A 27,049-nucleotide genomic window follows, 5' to 3' on the forward strand; every position below is an offset into this window, starting at 1 on the left:
CGAAGTCCTATCTCCTCAATCTGACTCTGCCCAAGGAAACCATGAGGGTCATAGTTATCCCCCTTTCAAAGCACACACAAAGACATCACATATCTGGGCATTAAACGTACCCCTGAGCTATCGAACTTTTACCGGGCTAATTATCCTCCCTTGCTGCAGCAGCTTAAAGCAGATATGGCCAGGTGGAGCACTTCCTATACCTCCTGGATAGGACGCATCAACTCCGTCAAAATGAATGTTCTTCCTAGGCTGCTTTATCTCTTTCAAGGCCTTCCGATACCGGTAAAAAGGGTTCTCTTTGCTGACCTGAAAAAGATGATCGCTAATTTAATTTGGCAGGGTCAGAGGGCGCGTTTATCCTACCGTGTGCTAACTAAGGTGCCAGTGGAGGAAGGGGGGGGGGGGGAGGGGGGGGAGGGGGGGGGCACTCCCGGACTTCTGAGTTACTACAGGGCGGCGCAATTCCTGGTGATCACAGATTGGTCCCTCTGTGAATCTCTGGCTCCACATGGACCGACAAATAGTGGGCAGGGTGATTTGGGATCTCCTCTGGAAGCAAAAACAAAATTGGCCATTTAATGCTTATATTACCACCCCCACAGCTACCACCCTGCTGGTTTGGGATGACCTTACCAGGTAGGTGCCCCTAACCACTTTCTCTTCTCCCTACTCTCCCATTCACTTTAATCTCGAGTTCCCACAGGCTCAGCAAGAGGGGCTGTTCGAAGACTGGTGGGAGGGGGGTGGGGTTGCCTTATGATCTCTGATCTTTTAGAAAAAGGGAAAGCTAATGACATTTGAGGAATGCGCCAAAACATTCAAGCTTCAGCCCTCTGAAAAATTCCACTACATACTACAGCTTAAACACTGGGTACAGCAACCTCAGATGCGGCTGGCCGCAAGTAGAGACTTATTCCCATTTGAAAAATTTGCATCTACAAAGGCAGGGGGGCCCAGGTGTAGGTGAACCCTTTTCTTGAGTCCTCTACTATGTCGCCATTCTTTCCATTGCCAGTGCTAGCCATAGCCTGGCATGCCATTGTGTAAGAGAGGGGGCCTCCACCTTTTTCCACGCTGCAGCAATTGCCCTCTTGGCGGCCCCCACGCACAGCCACATTATAGAGCGATCCCATTGCATTTGACGTTTCAGACTAGGATCTCAGATCCCCAGGAGAGAGTGTTACGATGTAGCAGGAACTGGATAACCCAGGATCGTTTTAATTTGGGATAACATTTCTTTCCAGAAGGGCTGGATTGAGGGGCAGTCCCACCAGATATGCCCGAAGTCAGAGAAGGGTTGCCCCGATTTGCTTGTGGCCGCAGATTGAGGGCCCTCCACCTCCTTTCATATATAACATTCCGGATGGGCGCTACTCATGGGTTGGGGGCTCAAGTGGCTCGATTAGGGCCCGGCCCACATTAGACGGTCCTGACTTATGACCAACCTTGAATTTGCGCTTCAGTGATACTACTGTTTGTTTAGCTTTGTTTATTTTTGAGTTACCTGAGAAGAATGGGTGTGGGTGGGAGACGAGAGTACCAAAGAATACCATGACCCACAATGGGAGCAAATAGAGATGTGGTACATGTCAACCCTAAAAGCAACCAGCAGGGTACATGAAGGATGCTGTCAATTCAGGTCGAGACCTAGTACACAAGATGAATACGTCATTTGAGTTTCCTGTATCTCTTGATCTGTAAGCTATGCTGGTGGCTCCCACCATTTTTTGTCTTGTAATGTTAAAAAAAAATGAAAACAAACATTTTGAAGTAAACGATAGAGGCCTGTAATCCACGCTTTTACTGACAGAGAAAAAAGTTTGATCACACTACAATTTACAAAACTCTGTATTCTGCCATTACACCTTCTGGACAGTTTGTTTTTTGTTGGCTTCTCATAGGTAAAGAAAGATCAGGCAGTGTAAAAATGGGCTTTGTCAAGGTGGATAGTTCTCTGCACATACATTTCCTATAAAGCAACGTCCTGAAGGACTGGGGACCCATTCCACCAGCAAGCCTGCTACCACTGCGCTGGCACACTAGGTACCTGCTCTTGAATTCGGTCAGGCTGCGATGTGGGCACACGTTTTCGAAGCTTCAATGCCTTGACAGCCATGTCTGATAGGAAGAACTTTTGCCCGTTCATTCCATCAGGATATTTAATCTGAGCTGTTCCAGAACTGTTCCAGAGACTGAACACTTTGGGAGGTAATCTGTGGTTAAACGTATCCATCAGAAGAACCAAAGTATTTACCTGTGGTAATGCTCTTTCTGGTGGATACTCAAACCAAGATTGCCCAGTGCCTCCCTCCCTTCTCTATGTTCTGTGAAATAGTCTCTTTTTTTCTTCTAAAAATAAATCCATAACTAGAGCTCTGCACACTGTTTATTGGTGGGCTTTGTGTCTGAAGTGGCGAACTGAGTCAAGAAAGAAGTAGACGTTGCCGTTCAGCGGTGGTGCTTATATGTGTCTCCATTGTCACTTGTGGGTAGGGAAACTAAGTCAGCGTAGAGCCGCATGGCACCAGCTACCGGTGCACAGGAGTAGTGCTGTTTAAATGTTCTGATACAGTCTTGCACCTAGGGCTATTCTAAAGATGAATGATGTGCGAATATATACAGTATACTCCAGAAAGAGAGCATTACCTTAGGTAAGTCCTTTTGAGAAGCTTTTTTGGTTCTCCCAACTCTTTGTAAATCGGGAAAACCAGACTTTTTTTCTAAATTGCTTTTTTCCATTACACAGTTATTGTTGATCGACATAGGTCTTTAATCCACAATCCATTTTTTCTAATATGTGACCTTTCTCTGCACATGAATCTCACTAGTTTCTGTATTGTACTTGCAGCCAACAAGAACAGTTGCGGCAGTTCTATCCCAGGTTAAAGGTCTTAGCATTTGGGGCACAACCTGAGGCTACATTACACACCTACTTCCCCTCCTTTCTTTCAAGAGCTACGCCAAACTGTCCCACTGAGATGAAAAAAGAGGTAAGGTATTTCATTATAGAAAGGAAAAAGTATAGAATTTTATAATTCTAGCATATTGCTTTGTCTTTTTCACTCCTAATTTATGCCCTCTTTTTGTCTGTGCATACAGTGATTTAATTGAGGTTTCCAGTTGTCCACACTACTGTTTTGATGTACTTCGGATGACCCTATGAATCAATCTGAGAATACCAACCTAATTTTTAGCTTTCAATTTCCTTCCCATTTACAGACCATTTTAAAATGTTCAATTTTAAATTTATCCTTTTTATGTATATATACTTTAGTAATCTGCGAATATATATTATTTTTTTTAAACCGTGACAGGCCTTGGTTAAGAACCACTGTCCTATACTTTTAATGTGCAAAAAAGCTTGATGTGTATTACCAAATGCTTTTTCCTGGCCCCATTTCGGGATGATCTACATTGTTTGTTCTGTCTTGCAAACATTACTAGCGGGAGGCACCTAGAGTTGTGTTTGCTAAAAAAAAAGTTATATGTATAGGCAACCTTTATTTACTTACAAAATTAATTACATTGCTTTTTTCTATTTAGCTTTTGAATTGTTTGACTGAGTGCCTGAACTTGGACCCTCTGAGCTTCAGCGTTTGGCGACAGCTATATACAAAACATCTTTCCCAGTCTGGGTAGGTATGACTTTAATATTTGTCAACTGACTTCTTTCTTAACACCTTTGATTTGTGTTGTGTATTGGCTGAAGTGTGTGTGTGTGTGTGTGTGTGTCATGCTGACAGCTCGACACCAACAAGCCTACCAGCTTAACAGAGTCTTTTCTAACTGACGCCTTAGACGCTTCAGATGACAGTCGATTACATCAGGCCTGTGATCAACAGACAGCCCAAAACGAACGGACTCCTCTTCAAGCTACCATCACCAAAGAAGCATTTCTGCCAACTCTTCAGCCTGCCCCAAACTCAAGTCAGTTCTCCCCAGTAGCACTAAAATTCCCAACCTTAACCACACCGGATTATCAAATAAGGGATACTAGAGTTTTGTCACCACAGGTCATGACCCATCCATGTGCCCACTTTAGCAATCTCAACCAGTCACACCCAGAAAGTTCTCAAAATAACGCTGATCAAAGAGATCAAACGGTCAACCAAGATTGGCCCAACGAGAATGTAATACTCACTTCTTTAGATCTATCATTTTTCACTAACGAACCTAACAAGTCCACCATCAATCGACCTTAATGAACTATGGTCTCAATTATTGCAAACCTTTCAAACCACGGCCGCAGCACTGTCCTACCATTCAGATAAGATGGACCTGCAGGTGCACCTTTTAAACAAATTAGCGGTGTACACCGCCGGGATTGATCAAAACCTGGAGGCGCTTAGCTCACTCATCATAAAAGCCTAATTCCAAGCCCAACTGTTCCAAACAGGATGCTGCTGCTCCCCCATAATTGACTCTCTATCATCCTTACCTCAATTTCTCTCCTCCGTATTAACAGAAATTAAGAAGCTACCAGAGCCGGGGCTCCATGACTCCTCACCCCAAGCTTCCAGTTTGGTCCAGGATCCTACTCCTCCGGAAGCTCAACCTTGACCTTGCCTCCACCCCCCCTCCTTACGCCCCCCCCTCGCGGAGCCAGCTGATGGCAATGTAATGTAAGTCCCACAGATTCAGCTAACCCTCACAATACACACCGGCTGTCAAAACGTCGGAAAAAAAGAAGACCGCGGAAGAGCCGGAATAAACAAATAATGGAAACCAAAAGCCCAAGAGTAAGTTACCCCCCAGAGACCAACTCAGAGTCACTACGGGAAAAGCAAGCTATGCCAGCTACGACAGGAGCAAATCCGAGCTCGCAGCCAATGGCGCCCGAACCGGTCACCCAGAAAGAACTCTCACGACAGAACAGCCAATCAGTAGGGCCAGTTCAAGATCTACGCCCCCCCTCGCAGTTACTCGCTCAACTAAAACCTGACTTTAATAAACTTCCAACAGTGGCGCCAGTACCCAATATAGGGCAACAAGGATCCGTAAATCATCAGATGCCATTAGTGGACACCGGCGCCAGCATTCCACCTATATTGGAGGACAACAACATGGGCCCACAGTACATAGCCAAAGAGCAAGCCCACTTGAATCCCTTAAACTCATCAAATCGTCCCCAGCTGGTGGCCACAAGTAAAAGACCCCCCATTACCGAGAACTGTCCCTTCATCCACCTGCCACAGCCACAATTAGGCTGCCCCTTGAGGAAAATTTTGAACAAACAAAGCAGGCAACGATTGATGAGGTCTACACGCAGGCAACCAACAGCCCAGACACTAAACTGCTGCTAACCCCAGAATACGTCTCAAGAGGCCCTCACGACATTCTCAATTGAGGCAATATTCTAAGACTCTTCAAATCATCCCCGGATTAAGTACCCTGCAATCGAAATATATTGTTGTGACTGAATTTTTCTCCAGTATTAGGGTGTCTTTCATAGATTCACATGCTTGAATATTCCCCGTCGTCGGAGTGGGAGTCCCACGGTAAATAAAATAGCAATATATACATATATATATGTAGTAAAATATATACATAAGTAATCATATAATTAGTGCATATAGGTGTAAAACACACATAGTGTACCTATAAGAGAAAAACTCCATAGGAATACAATGGAGAGAGACAAAAGACCTTTGTAGTCTATCTCTGTCATTATGTAAGTCCGAACTCCAGCCAATCAGGCGTCAGCCCCTCTCTAGAACCTTCTCCTCAGAGCCTCTCACCTCAGATTTTCTACCGCACGTCGTGTGACAGGGAGTCTCCCTGAGCTCTGCTCAGTTTTGTCAGTGAGGATGTCTTCTAGTAAGAAATCTTTGTTTAGACCATGCTCTTCATGTGGAAAACTGCGTTTGTTCTCTGAGGACCCACACAGTAAGTGTATTTACTGTTTATATCCTGACCATGAGGTGGCAAAATGTAAGTTTTGTAGAACTTTTTCTACAAAAACTCTAAAGGACAGAGAAGGCCGCCTGCTTTTATGGCTACAGAGACTGAAGGACAAGGATAACTCTCCCTCTGATGTGGAAAGTCTCTTTTCTGGTCGTTCTCAACCAGCCTCTAAGCGCAGTAGTGTGCAGGAGTTACCATCTCCTTTCCTGAAGAAAAAGAAGCTGGCTTTGCCTCTGACAACTGCCACCTTTGTGGTTTCACCTACTGCTTTGTCGCCTATGGGACACTGTTCTCAGGCTGCTGAGGCGTCTACTTCCTATTCCTCGGGGAAAACTTTGTCAGCCTCGTCGACGATGCTCCCGACGACGAGATCTGCTGTTTCTACCTCGTCGACGGTGACCCCGACGACGACGTCAGCTGCTTCGTCGTCGACGAGCGTTATGTCGACGTTATCCTCGTCGACGATTACCATCACTTCTTCAAGGGCAGTGACTTCTGTTGTGCCCATTACTTCGACGTCGACGAAGAAGGTAAAGGTTCCGTCGACGAAGACTGTGTCGTCGACGAAGACGTCGTCGAGCTCGTCGACGCCCATTCCGTCGGCGAAGAAAAAGAAGATCCCGACGACGACACTGTCGACGGTGGTTCCGTCGACGAAAGCCTTGTCTACGAAGACCTCGACGACGGCTCCGTCGGCAGCAGCTCCGTCGACGGTGGCTCCGTCGACGGCGGCTCCGTCGACGGCGACCTCGTCGACGGCGACCCCGTCGACGGCGAATCCGACGACGGCAATCTTGTTGCCACAGACGTCGCCGATAATTCCGTCGACCATCATTCCTTCGACGACGGCTCCGTCGACGAGTACATCCCCACAGACATTCGTAAGGGTACGAATACGCGGTGTGGCGACTACCCAGAAAACAAGAAGGGAAGGAGTTTCTTGGACACCATTACCTCCTACTGTGGGCTTGGAGAGCCAGGAACATAATATTCCTTTGGGAGTTGCACAGCCTCCCTCACCATTATTTGCTACAGATTCGGATCAGGAATCCGAGGGGTTACCGGAGTCTTTCGGAACGGCACAAAGTCCATCCGACTTGGTTATTAAGTGCCAGGATGTCAGTAGTGAGGATGAGGATCCGGTATTTATACACCAGGCCCCTCCGAAGCATAAAACGGCGACTCTTCCTCTGTCGCTCATTACTAATCTCCAACGCATGTTGGACGACTACAACCAACGGTTCCCTCTATCCCCTCAACGTTCAGAGGTTCCGTCAACCCCGGTGATTCCAGCAATTATTCCACCGGTACCTATTGTAAATCCTGCTCCACAGATGCCGCCTGTACCTCCACGACAGGTTCCGGAAAGGGTGTTGCCTCATTATGAGCCTGTAGAGGAAGGCCCTCAGGACCCAGAAGAGGGTGAAATCCCAGATGATGATGGGGATGTAGATGACAATGATGATGATATGGCGGAGTGGGATAATTACCAGGCACAAACACCATCCCCCTCACAAATAGTAACAGGGGATTCACCTCCAGTGGACATAGCCAATTTTCACCAACTGATGGAAAGGGCATCACACCGTTTTAAGTTAACAACGGAGCGCAGGGAGGAAGATTGCTTCCTTTATGATTTCAAGAATCAACCCTACAAACAGACTCATGCTATTCCCATAGTTGAGTTTATTTGGGAAGAAGGCAAGAAATTAATGCAAACACCGAATACCTTGCCAGCTCAGGTGCCTCGATTGGAAAAGAAATATAAGGCACCGATAGGAACCCCAGCATGCCTCACGGGTCAGGCTAAACCTGAGTCGGTCGTTACGCAGGCAGCGCAACGTAAGGCGAAAAATCCGGCATCTTCTATCACCTCGCCTCCGGATCGTGACGGACGTCGGATGGATGCCATAGGGCGTAAATTCTCTTCTATGGCCTCTACGGTGGTTAGAGCAGCTAATGCCTTGGCCATCCTGGGACGATATGACAGACAAGTTTGGGCTGATATCTCGGATGTGGTTCAGGAGTTACCAGAGCCATCTAAACTGGAGGCAATGAAGTTGCTCCAAGAGGGAGAAGCGGCATCGGCGGAAATAATCGATTGTGCAGTGGACATCGCCTGCATGGGTTTCCGTCAGCTTGCCGGAGCGGCTGTTCTGCGTAGGCAAGGATGGTTAAAATCTACATCCTTTCGTCAGGAGGTTCAGTCTATGATCTTAAACATGGCATATGACGGCGAGTCTTTATTTGGGAGCCACGTCGATGAAGCTCTACAGTCCATAAAGAAAGACACTGAAACAGCTAGATCACTAGGAAACCTTCAATTTCAGCGGAGTAATTTTCGTGGTGCACGCGGACGCGGCACCTCCTCAAGTTTTCGAAAAGACAATAAACAATACAAACCTTACAATCAAGGGTCCAACCGTTACTCTTATGGACAGCAACAGCAAACATCACGGCAGCAAACCTCCAAGTCATATAGAGGAAAATCCTCATACAGAGGATCCGCATCAAAGAGACAGTGACTCTTCCCGGACAGACAAGGTTGGAGGTCGAATCTCTCTGTTCTTTTCCCAATGGTCCTCCATCTCAAAGGACCGTTGGGTTTTGGACATTGTGAAGAAGGGACACGCCTTAGAATTCACCAAATTCCCTCCTCCCACTCCACCCTCCGGACCGCCACCAGCTCACATGAAAGAACTGTTGCATCAAGTCCGACTTTTAAGGCAAAAAGGAGCTATAGAACTGGTACCAGTGTCTCAGAAGGGAAAAGGTTTTTATTCCCGGTTCTTTTTGATCACAAAGAAAAACGGAGAGTGGAGGCCCATCCTCGATCTAAGAGCACTAAACAAATATATAAAGAGCCAATCCTTCCGTATGATGACGCTGGTAGACATCTTGCGCTTACTCTTGCAGGAAGATTTTCTGGCGACTATAGATCTCCAGGATGCCTATTTTCATATCCCTATTTTACAGCGGCATCGAAAGTTCCTGCGTTTTCGAGTGGGTCAACACGATTACCAGTTCAAGGTGTTACCATTTGGCCTGCGCTCAGCCCCTCGAGTGTTCACGAAGGTACTGGCTCCAGTAATAGCGTATTTGCGCCTCCAGGGAGTGCAAATATTTCCATACCTGGACGATTTTCTCCTGAAATCTCAGTCAAGCACTCACCTGCGACAACACACTCTTCTGTGCCAGAACGTGTTTCGCTCTTTAGGCCTATCCGTAAATGTGGAAAAATCCCAACTTCATCCGTACCAACAAAGAGATTTCCTGGGCGCAACTCTGGAGACTGTGTCGGCGAAGGCATTCCTCTCCCAGGAGCGTCTCAAAAAGATGCTGCGACTGGTGGCTCTGATCAGATCAAGAGAGTCAGTTTCTGTGAGACTATTAAAATCATTTCTGGGGATGGCGTCATCATCCATTGCCTTGATCCCTCATTGCCGGCTGAGGACACGTCCTATCCAGGAAGCTCTGGATGCTCAGTGGCGTCAGGTAACGGGATCTTTCCACGACATGATATGTGTCACAGATCAGATAAAGTCAGCACTCGCATGGTGGGCAATTCCAGCCAACTTGACGGAAGGCATGTCCTTTCTGTCGCTGCCACCGGACAGAACACTCACAACAGACGCCTCATTGGAAGGATGGGGCGCTCATTTGGAGGATCTCTCTGTGAAGGGAAGATGGTCCACACATCAAAGATCTTGGCACATCAACAGGTTGGAGCTCATGGCGATTTTTCTGGCTCTAAAATCGTTTCTGCCTTTGCTCCAAGGAGAGTCAGTGCTAATACAGACAGACAACACAACCTGTATGCACTATGTCAACAAACAGGGCGGAACAAGATCCCCAAGTCTCTCCAGGCTAGCTCAAAGAATTTGGGACTGGTCTCTCAGTCATCAGATCTTGCTTACGGCAGTCCACCTGCCAGGAGTATCCAATGTCCTAGCGGATTCCCTGAGCAGGTCCTCCTCGTCGACCCACGAGTGGGAGTTACACCAACCCACTCTAGAGAGGATATTCCAACTATGGGGCCGTCCGCAACTCGATCTCTTTGCCACGCCGGAGAACCGGAAATGCCGAAATTACGCAAGCTGGCATCCCCACAAGCAATCACAAGGGAATGCCCTTTTGATAAACTGGTGCAATCTATTTGCGTACGCCTTTCCTCCAATACCCCTCATACCTCGGGTTCTTTGGAAGATGAGGAGACAGCCTTGCCACCTGATCCTAATAGCCCCGCGCTGGCCACGGCAAGCGTGGTTCTCAGAACTGCTCCTCCTGTCCCAATGCCAGCCAATCCTCCTGCAACATCGGACGGATCTGCTTACCATGAGCGAAGGGAGAATTTGTCATCCAAATCCCTCCTCACTGAGCTTATCAGCATGGAACCTGAACACCATGAGTTCGCCCACCTAGACATCCCCCAGGATTGTAGGGATATTTTGGCCCAGGCAAGAGCACCTTCTACAATCAGGACGTACAAGTTTAAATGGAAACGATTCTGCCATTGGTGTGCTGCTAACGGAGTTCATCCGATACATTCCACGGCAGAGCAATTGCTACCATTCTTCTTGCACCTAGCCAGTTCTGGACTGTCGCATGCAACCCTAAGGGTTTTTCTAGCAGCCATTTCCCGTTTCCGGCAAGATGGATCAAGTTCCCTGTGTTCCTCAAGAATAATCCGCCAATTCTTTAAGGGCCTATTCCGGAAATTTCCGCCAGTTCGGCGTCCTCCTCCGTTGTGGCACCTCAACGTTGTGTTGGCACAATTGATGAGACCTCCGTTTGAGCCCATTCACAAGGCCGACCTAAAATATCTCACTTGGAAAGTAGCTCTACTTCTGGCACTAACGTCTTCTCGTCGTGTCAGTGACATCCATGCTTTTACCATCAAACCTCCGTTCCTGCAGTTCAAACCGGATGCTGCAGTGTTACGCACCAATCCATCATTTCTACCCAAGGTGCCTACTGACTTTCACATTAATGAGCCAGTAATATTAAAGACCTTTTTTGCCAATCCTCAGACACCTGCAGAACAAAGATTACATTCTTTGGACGTCAAGCGGTGTCTTAAGTTCTACATCAGTAAGACAGCTTCTTTCAGGAAATCCGATCAACTTTTTATAGCTTATGGACGCTGTCATAAAGGACGTCAGGTTACTAAACCAACGATTGCACGCTGGATCTCGGCAGCTATTGTCTTCTGCCACCAAAGGGCAAATAAACCTCTGCAGTCTCCAGTGAGGGCACACTCCACTAGGGCAGTGTCATCATCTACTGCCTTATTTGCTGGAGTCTCTTTGCAACACATCTGCAGAGCAGCTACGTGGTCGACCAGACACACGTTTACTAAGCACTACTGCTTGGCAACTTTAAGCGAGGAGGATGCTGCAGTGGGACAGGCAGTGCTGCGCAATCTTTTTAAGTAAGGTGAGCCTCTTCCTCCCGCCTCCATATTGTTTCCATATATATTATGCATTTACAATGTTACAGTTGTTCAATACTGTTTTTATGCATAGAAGATTGATTATCTATATATGTTGAATCTATTTGGCATGGAAACAATGGTGATTGTTACTGCTAGCTATTCTATATTCAAGCATGTGAATCTATGAAAGACACCCTAATACTGGAGAAGAACAATTGTTACTTACCTGTAAACAGGTGGTTCTCCAGTATTGGTGTCTTTCATAGATTCACATGCGACCCTCCCTCCTCCCTTCAGAGGCTCTCTTCTCCTCATGCACTTTACAGTCACTCTTGTGCTACGAAAATCTGAGGTGAGAGGCTCTGAGGAGAAGGTTCTAGAGAGGGGCTGACGCCTGATTGGCTGGAGTTCGGACTTACATAATGACAGAGATAGACTACAAAGGTCTTTTGTCTCTCTCCATTGTATTCCTATGGAGTTTTTCTCTTATAGGTACACTATGTGTGTTTTACACCTATATGCACTAATTATATGATTACTTATGTATATATTTTACTACATATATATATGTATATATTGCTATTTTATTTACCGTGGGACTCCCACTCCGACGACGGGGAATATTCAAGCATGTGAATCTATGAAAGACACCAATACTGGAGAACCACCTGTTTACAGGTAAGTAACAATTGTTCATACCAACTACAGGACCCAATATGGGCGAAGCAACCCAACTTACACTAGCATCTCCAGCAATTCGAGAATTGGTTCAGTCAAAAAGCGAACAATTTAAAAACTGGGGCATAAAAATCACAACGACCAGTGTCCCCCGCTATCCATCAATATTAGAAAACAACCAGGCTCATTCCCTTAGCACAACTTCGGCCACTTTTTCAGTTTGAAAGTCGGCAAGAAGCCATTCGCCAACGGCAACTCCGGAGCATATATTTAACCAACAAATCCCCGAAAGGGTAGATTGGTCATGGTTGCTAGGGGTTCTATCAAGAAGCTGGAACGATTGATACACCGATAACCATGGCCTAACAATATGCTCTTGGAACATTAACGGATTTGGGCTGAAAAATCAATCCGCAGCTACCCTCGGTTTTTAAAGGAATATGACATTCTCTTGCAGGAAACCTGGGCAGTAGACAGCACCCCCATAGAAGGCTACCTGGAATTTACGTCATTCGCCTCAAGACAGTCGAAGTTTGGTAGGCCGAGTGGCGGCCTCTCGATTTATGTATCAACTAAATTATCACACAGATAAAATTTGAAGAAAACTGGATCTCTGGCATATTGTTAGGAAGTTTACCCTCTGATAGGCAGTTGCTTCTCCTCAATGTTTATATTTCCCTCTCTACCGTCGAGAAAAAACCCCAAATGAACAGTTTAACCAACATTGTCTACAATCTACTAAGTCAGCACGTCAGCATACCAACTATAATATCAGGAGACTTCAACTCCAATCTCCGTTGCAACTCTTCAGAGGAAATAGGGATCGATTCCCCCAATGGTCCCCTTACATTTCGCTCCACAGTCGACTCCTACTGGAAATAGACCATCGAAACTGGGGGAGTACGCAGTTATTCAGCTTAGCAGTGTAGGATTCACCGTTCTGAACGGGTGTCTTCATACCGACATTCCCCCTGCCTGGACCTGTTCAGACGGTCAAACACACTCCTTCTTGGACTTCACCCTAGGGAGCAGAGAGTTATTACATCGCATCACAAGGCGAGAACGATCATCGGCCACAAATTAGCAGAAAATGTCCTTCACAACCCTCTTTTTTTTAGATATCAGTTAAGGACTTGTTAGGAGGTATTAAAACTATCCCTCCCTCCCGATACGTCAATCATCTCCCTCTTGAGAGTGAAACATTGCGCTTTCGCGTCTCATAAGTTCTCCATTCGAACCTATCCATAGAGCGGCATTACAAAACCTTTTCTTGGAAAGACGCTTTTCCTGTGGCGGTGAGCATCGTCCCTCTGGGTGAGCGAGTTTCTAGTTTTATGCTCTCATGAACAGTACACAGCATTTCATAGCAATACAGTAGTCATGACAACTCATCTGTAATTTCTACCAAAATTAGTTTCGGAATTTCATTTTAAATAAACCTTTAATGTACCAACATTTTTTCAGAACCCTTCACTCTAGCAGAAAGATCTTTCCACACTTTAGGTGTGTGAAGACTTAATTTTATCTGGACAAAACAAACTATATACACAAGTCTCAATTGTTTGTGAATTATGGCTGGTTATGTACTGGCTTGGCCACATCTAAATAGTCTATATCCAGATAGTCTCTTGGATTCTGGTCTTCTCTCAAAAAACAAATAAAACCTTACCTGGTAAAACTAACAGCCCATCTACCAGCGATTAATCTGTGACGGCTGCTTTAATGAGGAATATCCCTATTGCAGAAGTCTGCAAGCCTGCCACATGGAGGTCTGCTAACACCTTTAAAAGATGCTAATGTTTTGATTCAGATGCTAAAACAGATGCGCAAATAGGTCAAGCTTTATAAGGAATCTCTTTGCTTAGTACTCTTCCACCACCTTTTAGGAATTGATTTGCTACTCTGTTCAGGGCATTTGGTTATCAGTGGAGATCCCCTGTGAGAGAAGGAGTGCTTTCTTACCTTTAATCCTAGTTTTCCCTACAGGGAATCTCAGTTGAAATCCAAGCAACACTCCCTCAAAGATAATTAACAGACAATCTGCTTTATAATCAATATCTCGAACGATCAGTAAAAAGAACTGAAGTAATTGCCATCTGCAGCGCATGATGGGATACTAGCGGGCTCTGAGCCCTTAAAGGTGCAGCGTCAGTTTTCATATATGCATAGCTGAAGCCTATGTGCCTACATTGTCTTATTCTTTATTTTCAATTACCTTAATAAAAAGGTTTGTGAATGAAATTTATAGGGGAAGAATATCTTGTTCTCTAATAATTTTTCTTAGTTTTAATTATTAAAGTGGCCTTTTTTAAAGTAAATTAAAGTGATTGGCTAATATAGGGTGCTACACCTTATTAAAAGATTATATGCTTAATCTTGGCCTTCTTAAAGTAAGAGAAAGATCTACGCTTAAGAAGATATGTTTTAAAGAAGTGCTTCGGGATACCTGCACAATGTAGGACTGATCGGAAAGAGACAGTTATGGATTCCTCACCTTAAAATTACCCCTAGGCGTCAGACTGGATCCGGAGAATTTTTTCTTCAGCAGTACTCCTGCGCGTCGATAGGCGGCGTCTGTCGACTTCGCGTTTGTCGTGGTCGCCGGAATGACATCATGGTATCTACTTAGACGCCGCCCTCGCGCGTTGACGTCCGTTCTTTCTTTTACCGCGCCTGCCAGTGCAGATCCGTAGAGAGACGGTACCTCGAGTCACTTTTGGCTCCGTTTTTTCGACTTATGTCAACCTCTTTTATGAGTCGTTCGACTCCTGGTGCACGAAGGGATGTCACTTCGGACCAGTTTCAAGGCTTGCGACTCCTGGCGCAAATTGATGTCGGTCATGGACCCGCACCTTGTGTGCCTTTGGCGCTTGGAGCGCGACCACGACCCAAAGTCGTGCTCCAACTGCCGGGCCATGAACCCGAAGTCTTTGCGGGAGCGGTCCCAAAAGCTTCTCGAGGCCCGGCTGTCCGCTCCACACTGTTCAAGGTCCCGGTTGAGAGGGAGGTCGCGGGACCGGTCGCGGAGCAACCACCACCACCACTTGTTATCGACGTATTCGGGTAAGTCGAAGTACAGGAATAAGGCGAAGAAGCATCGTCTCTCTTTGTGTTCCCCTCGGCCGATGCGGGAAGCGGAAGGTAGACGTCCGGCTTCACCCACATAGCCTGTTGGGTTGACTCCGGCCTTCTCCCCCTTTACGTGAGCTGGAGCGACCCCTGCCCAGCTTTGCAACTTTTACAAAGCCTTGCATTCCATCTTTGGACATCCCGACTCCCTCGGCGCGCCCTTGGGCCCCGCGGACTCGGTTGGGGGCTCTAGGCCTTCGAAACGGGTGGCTCCGGTGCCTCAGGGCCCCCAAGTATCCAGGCCTGGATCCCGATTGGTGCCGGTCGACCTCATGACACTTCCTCCGGCGCTGAATCCACTGACGACACCTCCGCCCCCTCCGACGCTAGTTGTGTCCCCAGCTCCAGCTGGTGTCAACCCCAGCCTCCCCCTCAATGTGGACACGGAGCCGGACTGACGTCGTCTGACATTGGGCCCATCACGACCAGTACTTTTGTACCCCCTGGTCTCCTACTGATGTTTCCTACCGCCCTGAGTGGCTACCGGGAGAGGGTGAGGAGGACTGAGAGGGGTCTGTGGACCCTCTTGCAGACCAGTCAGAGGAACCGGGCTGGAAAGAGGAGTTGAATGATGCCAGTGGTCTGGACACCTCATCAGACCTTGGCATGCTTTCTCCCTTTACCGTGGCTACGGAGGAGGGTGCATCTTATGCAGTGGTGTTGCGTGGGGTGGCCGAGGCCTTAAACCTCGAGTTTCCTTCGGTGGCGGTCAGGACTAACCTCTTGGCCGAGGTGCTTCAGCCGGCAGCGGCCTCTTCGAAGCCCCTGCTGCCGTTCAATGGGGCCCTCACAGACATCCTTTTGGGAACTTGGTCCAAGCCCTGCACAGGGGCTCCTGTAAATAGGATGATTACCCTACGCCACCGCCTGGCCCAGGGCGACCCCATTTTCCTCTTTCATCACCCCGCCCCTGAGACTTCCAAGGGCGCATTCCCTAACGCACCACCTGATAGGGAATCCAAGAAGCTGGATCACCTTGGGAAGAACATGTTTTCTTCCTCCAGCTTGGGACTGTGGTTGGTCAACACCGCATGTTTCCTGGGCTGTTACTCCCACTCGGTGTGAGACACGATTGTGCAGGTGCTGCCACAGTGCCCGGAGGAGGCCCGGCCGTGCAGTTGCCGAAGGGAGAGACATAGCGAAGTTCGCCATCCGATGTGGGCTGGACACCACTGACTCACTAGGCAGGTCAATTTCCACATTGGTAGCCCTAGACGCTATGCCTGGTTGAGGTCTACTTGCTTTTCGAGTGATGTCCAAGTTACGCTTTTGGACATGCCCTTTGATGGCCGTCGCTTGATTGGCAACAAGGCGGACAGCATGCTTGAGCGCTTTAAGGACTCGAGGGCTATGGCCAGGTCCTTGGGCCTCGCATCCACCTCCTGCCCAGCTCAGTCTGCCTTTCGCCCCTTTCGTGGCTACGGAAGGGGTGCCCCAACACGTTCTGCCCAGAACCACAGGTCTACGCAAGCTATCCAGCCTCAGTGCGGCTGGGGACGTGGGACCCACTGTCGTGGGTCTGGGGGCCAGCAGGCAGGCCAGTCCACCAGCGCCCCTTCTGGCAGCAGCCTCCAAGCCCTCCTAGTCAGACCTTGCAGGGCCACCTTTTGCCAGTGGGTGGCAGGATTCGCCATCACCTCCCCCACTGGCTCAACAGCACATCGGACTGGTGAGTTTTGCAGATAGTCCAAAGGGGCTACTCCCTCCCCTTCAAGACTAACCCTCCATCCATGCCATTTCAGACCCATCACATGTCAGAGGATCACTTGGCCCTTCTCCAACAGGAAGTTATGGCTCTCTTTGCCAAGGGAGCCATCATGCACGTTCCTTCCCCAGAAATAGGTTGTGGTTGTTATTCCCAGTACTTTCGGGTGCCCAAGAAGGACAAGTGCCTGCTTCCTATCTTGGATCTCCGTAACGTCAACTGCTTCCTCCGGAAAAAGTTCAAAATGTTGATCCTGGCTCAGGTCCTGTCTGCACTCGACCCTGGAGACTGGATGGTAGCGTTGGACTTGCAGGATGCTTATTGTCATATCCCCGTCCTGCTGGCCCACCGGCGTTACTTGCGGTTCGCGGTAGGCCACGAGCACGATCAGTTCGCCGTGGCGGTGGTCGCAGCTCATCTGCGCAGATAAGGGGTTTCAGTCTTCCCTTATCTCGACAACTGGCTGTTGAAGGCGGGCTCACCCCAGGCAGTGGTCTCCCACCTCCAGATGACGGCCGACCTCCTGCACTTGCTGGGGTTCTCCATCAATGTGCCGAAGTCGCACCTGATTCCCTCTCAGAAACTCCTCTTTATCGGAGCGGTTCTGGACACAGCGCAGTTTCGGGTTTATCCTCCCGAACAGCGAGTCCGGGACATTCGGGCTATGATTCCGATCTTTCGGCCCATGTCCTGGGTTTCGGTCAGGATGACCTTGAGGCTGCTGGGCCTCATGGCCTCCTGCATCCTGCTGACCAATCATGCCAGGTGGCATACGCGGGCTCTGCAATGGAACCTGAAGTTCCAGTGGGCGCAGCATCAAGGGACCTGTCCCAGTACGTCCAGATCTCGGAGGGCACTGCGCAGCAGTTGCAGTGGTGGCTGACGAACCAGCATTGGGTCAGCGGCAGATCACTCTCCCTTCCCCAACCGGAGCACACAGTGGTGACTGATGCGTCCCTCCTGGGGTGGGGCGGCCACATGGGAGAGGCGGAGATCAGAGGCCTCTGGTCTCCGGCGGAGTCCAGGCTCCATATCAACCTTCTGGAGCTCCTGGCGTTCCTACTTGCACTGAAGGCATTCCTTCCCTCTGTCAAGGGGAGAGTAGTGCAGATGTTCAGACAACACCACTGCCATGTGGTACTGCAACAAGCAAGGCGGGGTGGGGTCGTGGACCCTATGTCAGGAGGCTCTGCGTCTCTCGACATGGCTAGAACGTCCAGGCATTTCCATGGTGGTTCAACACTTGGCAGGTTCTTTGAACGCCAGGGCGGACGAACTCCGCCGCAGGTGCATGATGGATCACGAATGGAGTCTTCACTCGGTGGTGGCGTAAGGTCTCTTTCAACAGTGGGGGGAGCCTTGGTTAGATATATTTACCACTGAAGAGAACGCGCAATGTCCACAATTCTGCACGTTGGAATTTCCAAGGCGGCACTGGCTCGGCGATGCTTTTCGGCACGAGTGGACTTGCGGTCTATTGTACGCCTTTCCGCCTATACCACTTCTACCCAGAGTACTGAAGAAGATCAGAGGCGACTGGGCCCAAGTCATTCTTGTAGCCCTGGACTGGGCTCGAAGAGTTTAGTATCCCGAGCTACTCAGTATGAGCGTGAATCCCCCGATCTGACTGCCTCTTCGGGAGGATCTTCTGTTGAAGCAGCAGGGGATGGTCCTCCACCCGAACCTGCCCAGCCTCCACCTCCATGCGTGGAGATTGAGCGGCGACAGTTGATTCCATTTGACTTGCCTTCTGAAGTCTGTGATATCATTCTAGCAGCCAGGCGTCCCTCCACTGAATCGGTATACGCCTGTAGGTGGAACAAATTTGTGGCATGGTGCACAGCAAAGGCTGTGGATCCCCTTTCTGCCCCTCTTTCAGAGGTCCTTTTGTTCCTTCTTTCCTTGCCTTGCGGGGCTCTGCTCTGGGCTCTATTAAAGGCTATCTTTCTGCAATTTCGGCTTTTCTCAGGCTCCCTGATCAGCCCTCTCTTTTCAAGTCCCCTGTCGTATATAGATTTCTCTCAAAGGCATTACTCACCTTTTCCCTCCTATTCCGTTTGTGATGCCACAGTGGGATTTGAATCTGGTTCTTACTTATTTTATGTGCGCTCCTTTTGAGCCGCTTCACAACTGTCCTCTTCGTTTACTAACTTTGAAGACTGCTTTCCTGGTTGCCGTCACCTCCGCTAGGCGCGTGAGTGAGCTCCAGGCTCTTTCCTGTAAACCTCCTTTTCTGTCAGTTCATCCGGACAAGGTTGTGCTTCGCACTCGTCCTTCCTTCTTGCCAAAGGTCGTTACTTCCTTCCACATAGGGCAAACTATCACCTTGCCCACTTTCTTTCCGCACCCTTCCAAAGAGGGAGAGGCTCCACCGTCTGGACCCAAACGTGCCCTCTCCTTTAACCTGAATCGCACACAACAGTTCTGGGTGGATGACCAGCTCTTTGTTGGCTACGTAGGCGCCAAGACAGGCCAGGCTGTACACAGAGGACTATCTCCCGCTGGTTCGTCTTGTGTATCAAAGCCTGTTATTCTCTGGCTAAAAAGGAACCTCCGGTGGCCTTGCGCGTCCATTCTACAAGGGTGACAGCAGCTACTACTGCTTTGGGACGTGGTGTCCCCCTGCAAGACATCTGTCAGGCAGCCACGTGGGTCTCGCTGCGCACTTTACAAAGCATTACTGCCTGGACAGCCATGTCCAGAGAGACGGCTTCTTTGGCCGTTCTGTTCTCCGTGATTTTCTGGTGTGATCTTGATTCGCAGACCGACCACCGGGGTTGGTATTGCTGGGGTGTCTATTCTAAGGTAAGGAATCTATCACCAACGTGTCTCTTTCAGATGAACAAGTTACTTACCTTCGGTAACGATATATCTGTAAGAGACATTAGTTAGTGATAGATTCCTTACCGCCCCACCTATCCTCCCCATTCTGCGAACTGATTTCTTTGGTTAAGGTCATCCCTTTCAGGGCCCTAGTTTCAATGCACCAGTGGTCAGTATCTTGCATGGCTCTGCGATCCTGGCGCGGAAAGTGGTGTACAGAACTGAAGTCAGCACGCGTGGGCGCGTCTAAGTAGCTCACTCGATGTCATCTCGGCGACTACGACGCCACCGACGTACACTGAGCCGCACGACGACGCCTACAGATGTGCAGGGGTACTGCTGACGAAAACTTTCCGGATCCAGTCTGACACCTGGGGGTAAATCTAAGGTAAGGAATCTATCACTAACTAATGTCTCTTACAGATATAACCTTACGGAAGGTAAGTAACTTGTTCGTTAGGGTGCGAGGGTGCGTCTAAGTAGATACCTCGACGTCATTCCGGCGACCGCAAAGCCAGTGACGGATGCGGAGTCGACCGACTCCACCTATTGACACGCAGGGTTACTGCTGAGGGAAAAATTCTGCTGATCCAGTCTTGACGCATGGGGTTAATTATAGGGTGAGGAATCCATAACTAATCTTTGTCTCTTACAGATATATCAATACAGAAGGTAAGTAACTTGTTCTTCAGTGCTTATAATTTCAATGTAAATTCCCCTGATAGAGAACTAGGATTACAGTGTTAGAAGCACTTTTACAGACCAAGTAGTGCCAGTAGAGACTGGGCTGGTCATGGGGTATGCACCAGGTTGCTAAGAACAGGAGCTTGGGGTGTAAGGATTGAAATGGCCTCCCTGTCCTTTTGCTTCACAATTTGGGCATCCAAGAATGAGTTTGTTTTGGATGAATTGCAGATTGGAGGCAATGCCATCATTTTGGCATTACCAGAAATGGACAGCACCAGAGTAGGCTTTTCCTGGTCTGATGGGTGAGACATGTTTGACCCGTCTGTCCTGGAGTCCTAAAGGTGGAGTCCCAGGAGCCCCGAGTCTCTGCAGATGGTGGAGAGTCCTGCTCTTTGAGGCTCTGTTTCGGCAATAAGAATGGTGTGGTTGGTTATGCATCCTGGGTGTTCCCGGTGTCTGAGAAACCTTCCAAAAAGACTTCTACAGCTGTTGTGTGAAGAGGTTGACTTGGTTGGAGATGGTACTTATCGATACTTTAGCTTCTTGTGTCTCGTGTGGTTTTGGAGGGGACTGGTGATGCGCCTGAACAGTGGGTAAGGCCAGCCTCACTTGCTATATGTAAACAAGCTCTTCACTTGCTTATTAGGTGGTCCCTTCCCTCTAGACGTTCAGCTGCAAGAATATGAGAGGAGTTCAACAGGGGTGGACAAGGAGCTGAGCTATTCGCTTTTCTGATCAAGGGGGACTGCTACAGAGATTGACTATAAGAGAGGACATCTCTACTCCCTAATGAAAGCTTTCAGATTCTCAAGGGTAAACTGCAACTTTGTTCTTCTCTATGGGATAACTGATATTCTTGAGTGGGATCCCAAAACACATAATTAAGTAACCTGTTTTCAAATTTAAAAATCTAAATAAAAACTTTATTTCCCATTTTGAAAGATCCCAAACACTCTACTCTTTCTGGAGGTCTTTTCAACTAAAACCAAACCTTTTCGTCCAGGCACCTGTACTATCCCATCATGCACTGCAAGGACCTACAAAGGCAGTTTTTTCACCCATTGTGAAAGACCCTGAACGTTTTCTAATGTTCTAGGGGTCTGTTTAACTAAAACAAAATATTTTAGTTCAATCTGAAGCCACTCCGTCAGTGGCTTGATGGTAATTGCAAAAAGTAGAGGCAGCAGTGGGCAACCCTGAATGGTTCCAGTCTGCGGCGTTAATGAGCCTGAAGTCTCATTTGCCACTTTTGTCCTAGCTGGTAAGTCTGTATAGAAGAGTTGTGAATATTTAATAAAGATGGTCCCAAACTTGAGCCTCCTCAAGAGAGTAAACGGGTAATCAATCCCACCCCAAAAGAAGACTTCCTCGAAGTCTGTCAAAAGGACTGCTGCTTGATCCCCTAGCTTTGCCACCACCGGATTCCATAGTCTTCGTATGTTGTGCCTAGTGGCTCTCTTATGCATAAAACTAGACTGATTCCGTCCGGTCAATGAGCAGATCGCTTTGTTCACTATTTTCTCATTTAAAAAAAGTCCCCAAATAAACTTTTTGTCCAACTCTTGATCTTCAAAAAAAAAGTAAGATTCTGCATACTGGCATTATTTCAAATTTACCCCACATAACCTGCATGGGGTTGGATGTGTGGCGTTAGACTGGCAGGATGCATATTTATGCAAAACACAGAATGTTTTTTGTTTCAAGTTGTGGAATTATCATTATCAATACTGGGCAGTGCATTTAGCTTTGAAGTTTAATTTCCTGTAAATGCAGGGATGGGGTGCAGATTTTCTTCACTGTAGACTTCTTCCATCAATCGTAAGCACCGGATTTACAAATGTTAGACCTGTTGCACTGCCTACATTTTCAACTTGCTGTGTAGAAATTGTCCCAATAATTGACCCTCCAAACTTGGCAAATGGAAAAGTTTTTTCTGGAAGAAGAACTTCCTGTCCTTTCAGCCGAAATGTTGCCAGCTTTGTCTGCCTCATTCACCATCAGCCAGGTTTCTACTCTTCTCTACTCCATGCCATCTTGCATCACCCTAGCCATGGTTGTCGGATTACACATGAGTGTCCAAGTGATCAGTGGTTTCAGAAAACGTGGGACTGGACATTCAGGTGACTTAAAAAGCTAAGCAGTCTGTTCAGTGTTGGTGTCTCCAAAAATGTATTAGAAATTTTCAGCATCTTCAACCTTTTTTGATGTTGATCACTGATTTCATTGGAAGTTGGCGAGCCCATATGAACAAACTTAGTGCTCGGGGATGTGGTCTTTGACTGAAAGAAGTTATCACATCAGTATGTTGGAATTAAGAGCAGGACATCATACTTTGTAGCTCTTTCTTCCAGTGATTATGCCCAGTTCCTTTCTACTTAAAATGGACACTCCAACAAGCACGCTTTACTTGAATAAAGGAGGAACCGGGATCGAGGAGTCCCTTCCAAGAAGCCTAAACTATCTGGTCTGTAATCTTTTCCAGGAACACCTGGCTGATAACTATTCCTTTCCCAGTCACCTGATAGCAGAACATGAATGGGTCTAAGCACTATGTGTTCTCAGAAGTTTACTCTTCCTGGCAGCCAAAGATGCATGTTTGTCATGAAAGGAAAAATACATGTGCCATGCTTAAGCATCTAGTTCTGCAGAGCCTCAATCTGTGTAATTCGCTTTTGAGAACTTGGTGAAAAGGATCTCTTTACTATTAAAGATGATCACCAAGTTCAGATTCAGCAAATCTAAGGTGATTGTCCAAGGTTCTTACTGATAGAATAAGTGTTGTTATCCTCAACTTCTGCAAATACCTTTTCAGCAGCACTCTGTGGATGTCTGTTAAACAGTACAAGAGGCAGACCTGCTGTCCAGCTTGTCTAGTAAACGTACAGTGGTTCCTAGCGGTGTACAGAAAGCCTATTTGAAATGCATCTAATGCAGTCAGAAAAAAATGTTAATTTAAGTATTAGATATGACCATGGCCATACACAGACGATCCAATTATAGATGACAAACTTCATTTAATTTCAATGCTTGCAGTTGAAGAAAGGAAGCAAAAAGGTGCTTGGTGCTCACATGATCACACAAGAACAGAGTTTAAGACAAACAAAATGTGTGTTTGCATGTACAGAATTAGACGATAGACAATAGAATCATCAAAATGATGGTACAGAATCAATCCGCAGTAACAGTTCTCCAGAGGAGTAAAAATTATTTAGTTAATCCAGTTGCCATTTGTGTTCATGACACTTCAACCCAAGTGTCTCTATTGGGGGAAGTCTTCAGGGCAATAGGTTATTGACCATGAATATCCCCAGGTGCCATACTGGGGCTGTGTTTTTCTTTTCTTCAAGCAATTGCCCCCGCGTGCCAGTCAGTGATGTCATCATGGCTCCCTTGTTCCACCTCCTGAAGGGAAGATGCAAAGCCCCATATAGGTGCCATCCCTCAGCGCAGATGTTCATTCCGCCTCTTAACCCTTCAGTGTCAGGAAGAACCATGGTAATGTGTGATTTGTGACCAAACAAGAGTTACCAGAAGACTGGTGGCCAACTCCAGACCTATTGGCTTTGCCAATGTTTGTTCCAATTTTTTTCCAGCCTAGACCCCATCCTTCTCTGTTTGATGGCATTTAACATAATTTTCATATTTCTAACAATGTATTTGGACATATGCCATTCAAAGCCACGGTTGCCAGTTACACTACTGTACCTCCATGTTGTACCAAATTACGTTTTCGAGCTCCTCAAAGAGAATTCTGTTCTCATCCATCCAGAGTAATATTACTGCATTTCAAAGACTTGTTTTGATTGCAGACACTTTTAAATAGCCACCAGTGCTACTCCAAATGCTTTTTGTAGGCATTAGACCTTAGATCTGTCTCCTATAAAGAATGCAGCTTTCTGCCAAGAACTTCTATATAACTGATCTGCTTGAATCCTAGCGGTCATAGTCTGTCTCACGCTTCCACAATTTTTAGCAATTTGTAAATGACCGTTTTCCAGTTGGGCAGGTGGGGGAGAGCAGGATAATAGAGTAAGGGGTAATTATCTGATTCTTATGCTCTCAGTCTTTGCTGTCTCTCTTCATAATACCTACCCATACTTCTCTTTGGAGCATCTGCCTTGTTGAGCCCATGTACTTGGACGTGTGCATGCAAAGAAAAGCTCAAAATGGGGCTTTATTAAACTTTTTCAACTGACTGCTTCCTTGTTGGGAACTCTTTCTGATTCTGGTTATGGTTGAAATCACCCGATTGTGAAGGACCGAAAGGAAGGATTTAGTTTGTCTGAAGCAGGAATGTTGTTTGGCCTCTTTGCCTCATACCATTATGTCCTAGAAAACTGTTGCTACAGCTTGATTCTGAAAATTATCATGTTCTGTTGCATCACCCAAATATTCAGATTCAGACATGGTGGGGTGTATGGAAGAAAGAACACATGTCTGATATCTTTTGACTTCCAAATTTTAAAATAATGCAACACTTTTTCCAGTCTACCACAAGGTGGCACAAGACACCTAAATTATGGAAAAAGAAGACGCTGGTGCTATCGCCAGTTGATACCATGTCCTCTTAACCTTAAGTAACTGGTTCTTTGTGTTTTTTTCTAGTTTGCTGTTGACTCACCTTTCTGAATCATGGAATGGAACTTCCAGAAAGGTAAAGGGGATACTGTGCCATTTGTTTGGTTTTCAATGTGCCATATTTGATAGCAATGTCCGAATCTAAATAAAGGTGAACTTAATGTTTAGCTTAATTTTCTGTAGTCCTGCTCTTTCTTGTTCACAACTGATTGGGAATGCCTGCAGCCTTATGCAGAGCCAGAATACGCTTCTGCAAACATGCTGCACTTGAGATGTCAGCTAGCCAAGATCTTACCTGTGCAGGAAGCGGGTTGTCTGCCTGTACTACAACTATTTAAGCAACTTTTGTTGCTGTCTTGCTTTCCTAAAATGCCATTTTCCTCTTCATTTTTTCCCTCTCCTTTTCAGGGGCTCTTTTACATTGAACATTGTGTTTCCTTGCTCTGGAACTTCCACCTTCAGCATTGAATTGCCCCCGGTCATAGAAGTGGGATTCCTTAGTAAGAAATGTTGAATTTGCAGTGTACAGCAATTACTAATTTAATACTGCACTTTATGCTCTCTTTCCACCTCATTGCATGAACCAAATTCTTTCTGGTAATGTGCAAGGCTTAGCCTTCCATTCACCACTGATGTCTGTAGCACAGATTTTCTACTGTATGTCATGTGCAAGGACATCCTATGAAACTGCTTCCAGTAGTTTAATCATATACAATGTCTGCATTTTCTCTGTGATTCAGTGAGCTTTTGTCTTTTATTGAGCGATGTGTGAGTTCAGGAGTTCACTGTTCTTATCAAGATGATCAAGACTGCTTTAATTACCCAAAAACTTTTTTAGGACCCACAATGCCAAGAAATGTGGCCAATGCTATTCCTACTGGGCCAGAACTCTTAAAGATCATTAAAGAAATCTCCATCAGATGAGGAGTCGACACCCAGTTCAAGCTCTGTGGAAAAGAGGAAGCTCAACTTAAAAATACATGCCACAAAGACAAAATCTTCTTCAGAGACTGTCAGGGTTCGCAAATCAGCCATGTCCACTGTCCATAGGGTTCAGGCTGTAGGTTGGCCTTCTGAGCTACAACATCTCCATGTGACTGCCCCACCGATTTAAGGTGACCTCTTTGAGCGACTCTTCAATGTCCAGAACTTTGTTGACGGCTAGTTTGTTTAGTTGCCTTTTGCTACACCATCAGCAGCCGAACATGCTTTGTTTACACCTTCTCTATCCGCAATGTCGTCTAAGGCTTCCACATCAGTGCGGCAGCTGTTGACTACCTAGTTAGCTCTGCAATATTTTCTGACGTTATCCGCATGCCGTCCTTCGATGAATTTAGTATTAACTATGACTTCTGCTGGGTTGGTGGATTTCTACTTTAGTGTCCATTCCTCTGCAGACAAGTTAGGTGTCGTCACTTACAATTAATGTACAACTCAGACGCAAATTCTGAAGGAACACTTCTTGCTAAGAAGAGGATGTGGTGGAGATTAGGACATTAGGTGAAGAGGTTTCTTCAATGAGGATGTAGGAGACAACATAGCAACAGAGGATCAAGAGGTCACCAGACCTTCTGAGCTGATCATTTTCAAACTGCTTTATAAATAATCTCTTATCTATTACTTCTTCACTTTCATTCCAAGGCTCTACAAATACTTCTACTCTCCAGCATTGGATCTTTCATATAATTGAATCATTTCCAGTTATCGGGCTAGAAATCCTCGATAATCTTAAACAGCAGTACAGTTTGTTTAGTAGCACATCCACCTCATTTGCAACAGTTCCAACTTCAGGCAGTGAGGTGGAAGGGCTAGATCTCCTTCTGGATGTCACCATAGCTCATTTTTCTACCCCATGTAGTGGGTGAGGAAGACCCCATGGTGAACTTTGCTCTAACCTCTCAATTACCTTATCTTGTTACCATTCTACCTTCAGCTTTCAGAGTACTGTAAGTTGTGTTTTTTAGGATACATTTTCTGGCTCTCGATAATTCCCATTTTCTGGTCCAGGGAAACCACTGTCATGTCACCAAATGTCATCATGACTGACAGTGAAAAGAAATCTCTTGTCAAATCCTCTACCTTTGGACAGAAAAAGTTCTAAACTGATGATA

At 46.8% G+C, this 27,049-nt stretch overlaps 1 protein-coding gene across 3 annotated transcripts in view; it reads left to right on the plus strand.

The window, feature by feature from the left end:
• The window catches only part of TMEM214 (transmembrane protein 214), a 390,212-nt gene that overhangs the window by 177,406 nt on the left and 185,757 nt on the right, over positions 1-27,049 (plus strand). For all 3 annotated transcript variants that reach the window (XR_014963237.1, XM_085613232.1, XM_085613233.1), the window contains exons 9-11: positions 2,849-2,990; positions 3,544-3,635; positions 24,966-25,014. Coding sequence is in view for 2 of the 3 variants with exons in the window: in XM_085613232.1 (XP_085469358.1) it covers positions 2,849-2,990; positions 3,544-3,635; positions 24,966-25,014 (283 nt within the window). In the remaining variant the exon portion in view is untranslated. The remainder of the gene's footprint in view (positions 1-2,848; positions 2,991-3,543; positions 3,636-24,965; positions 25,015-27,049) is intronic.

Source organism: Triturus cristatus, chromosome 6 (assembly GCF_964204655.1).
Source record: "Triturus cristatus chromosome 6, aTriCri1.1, whole genome shotgun sequence".
NCBI lineage: Eukaryota > Metazoa > Chordata > Amphibia > Caudata > Salamandridae > Triturus > Triturus cristatus.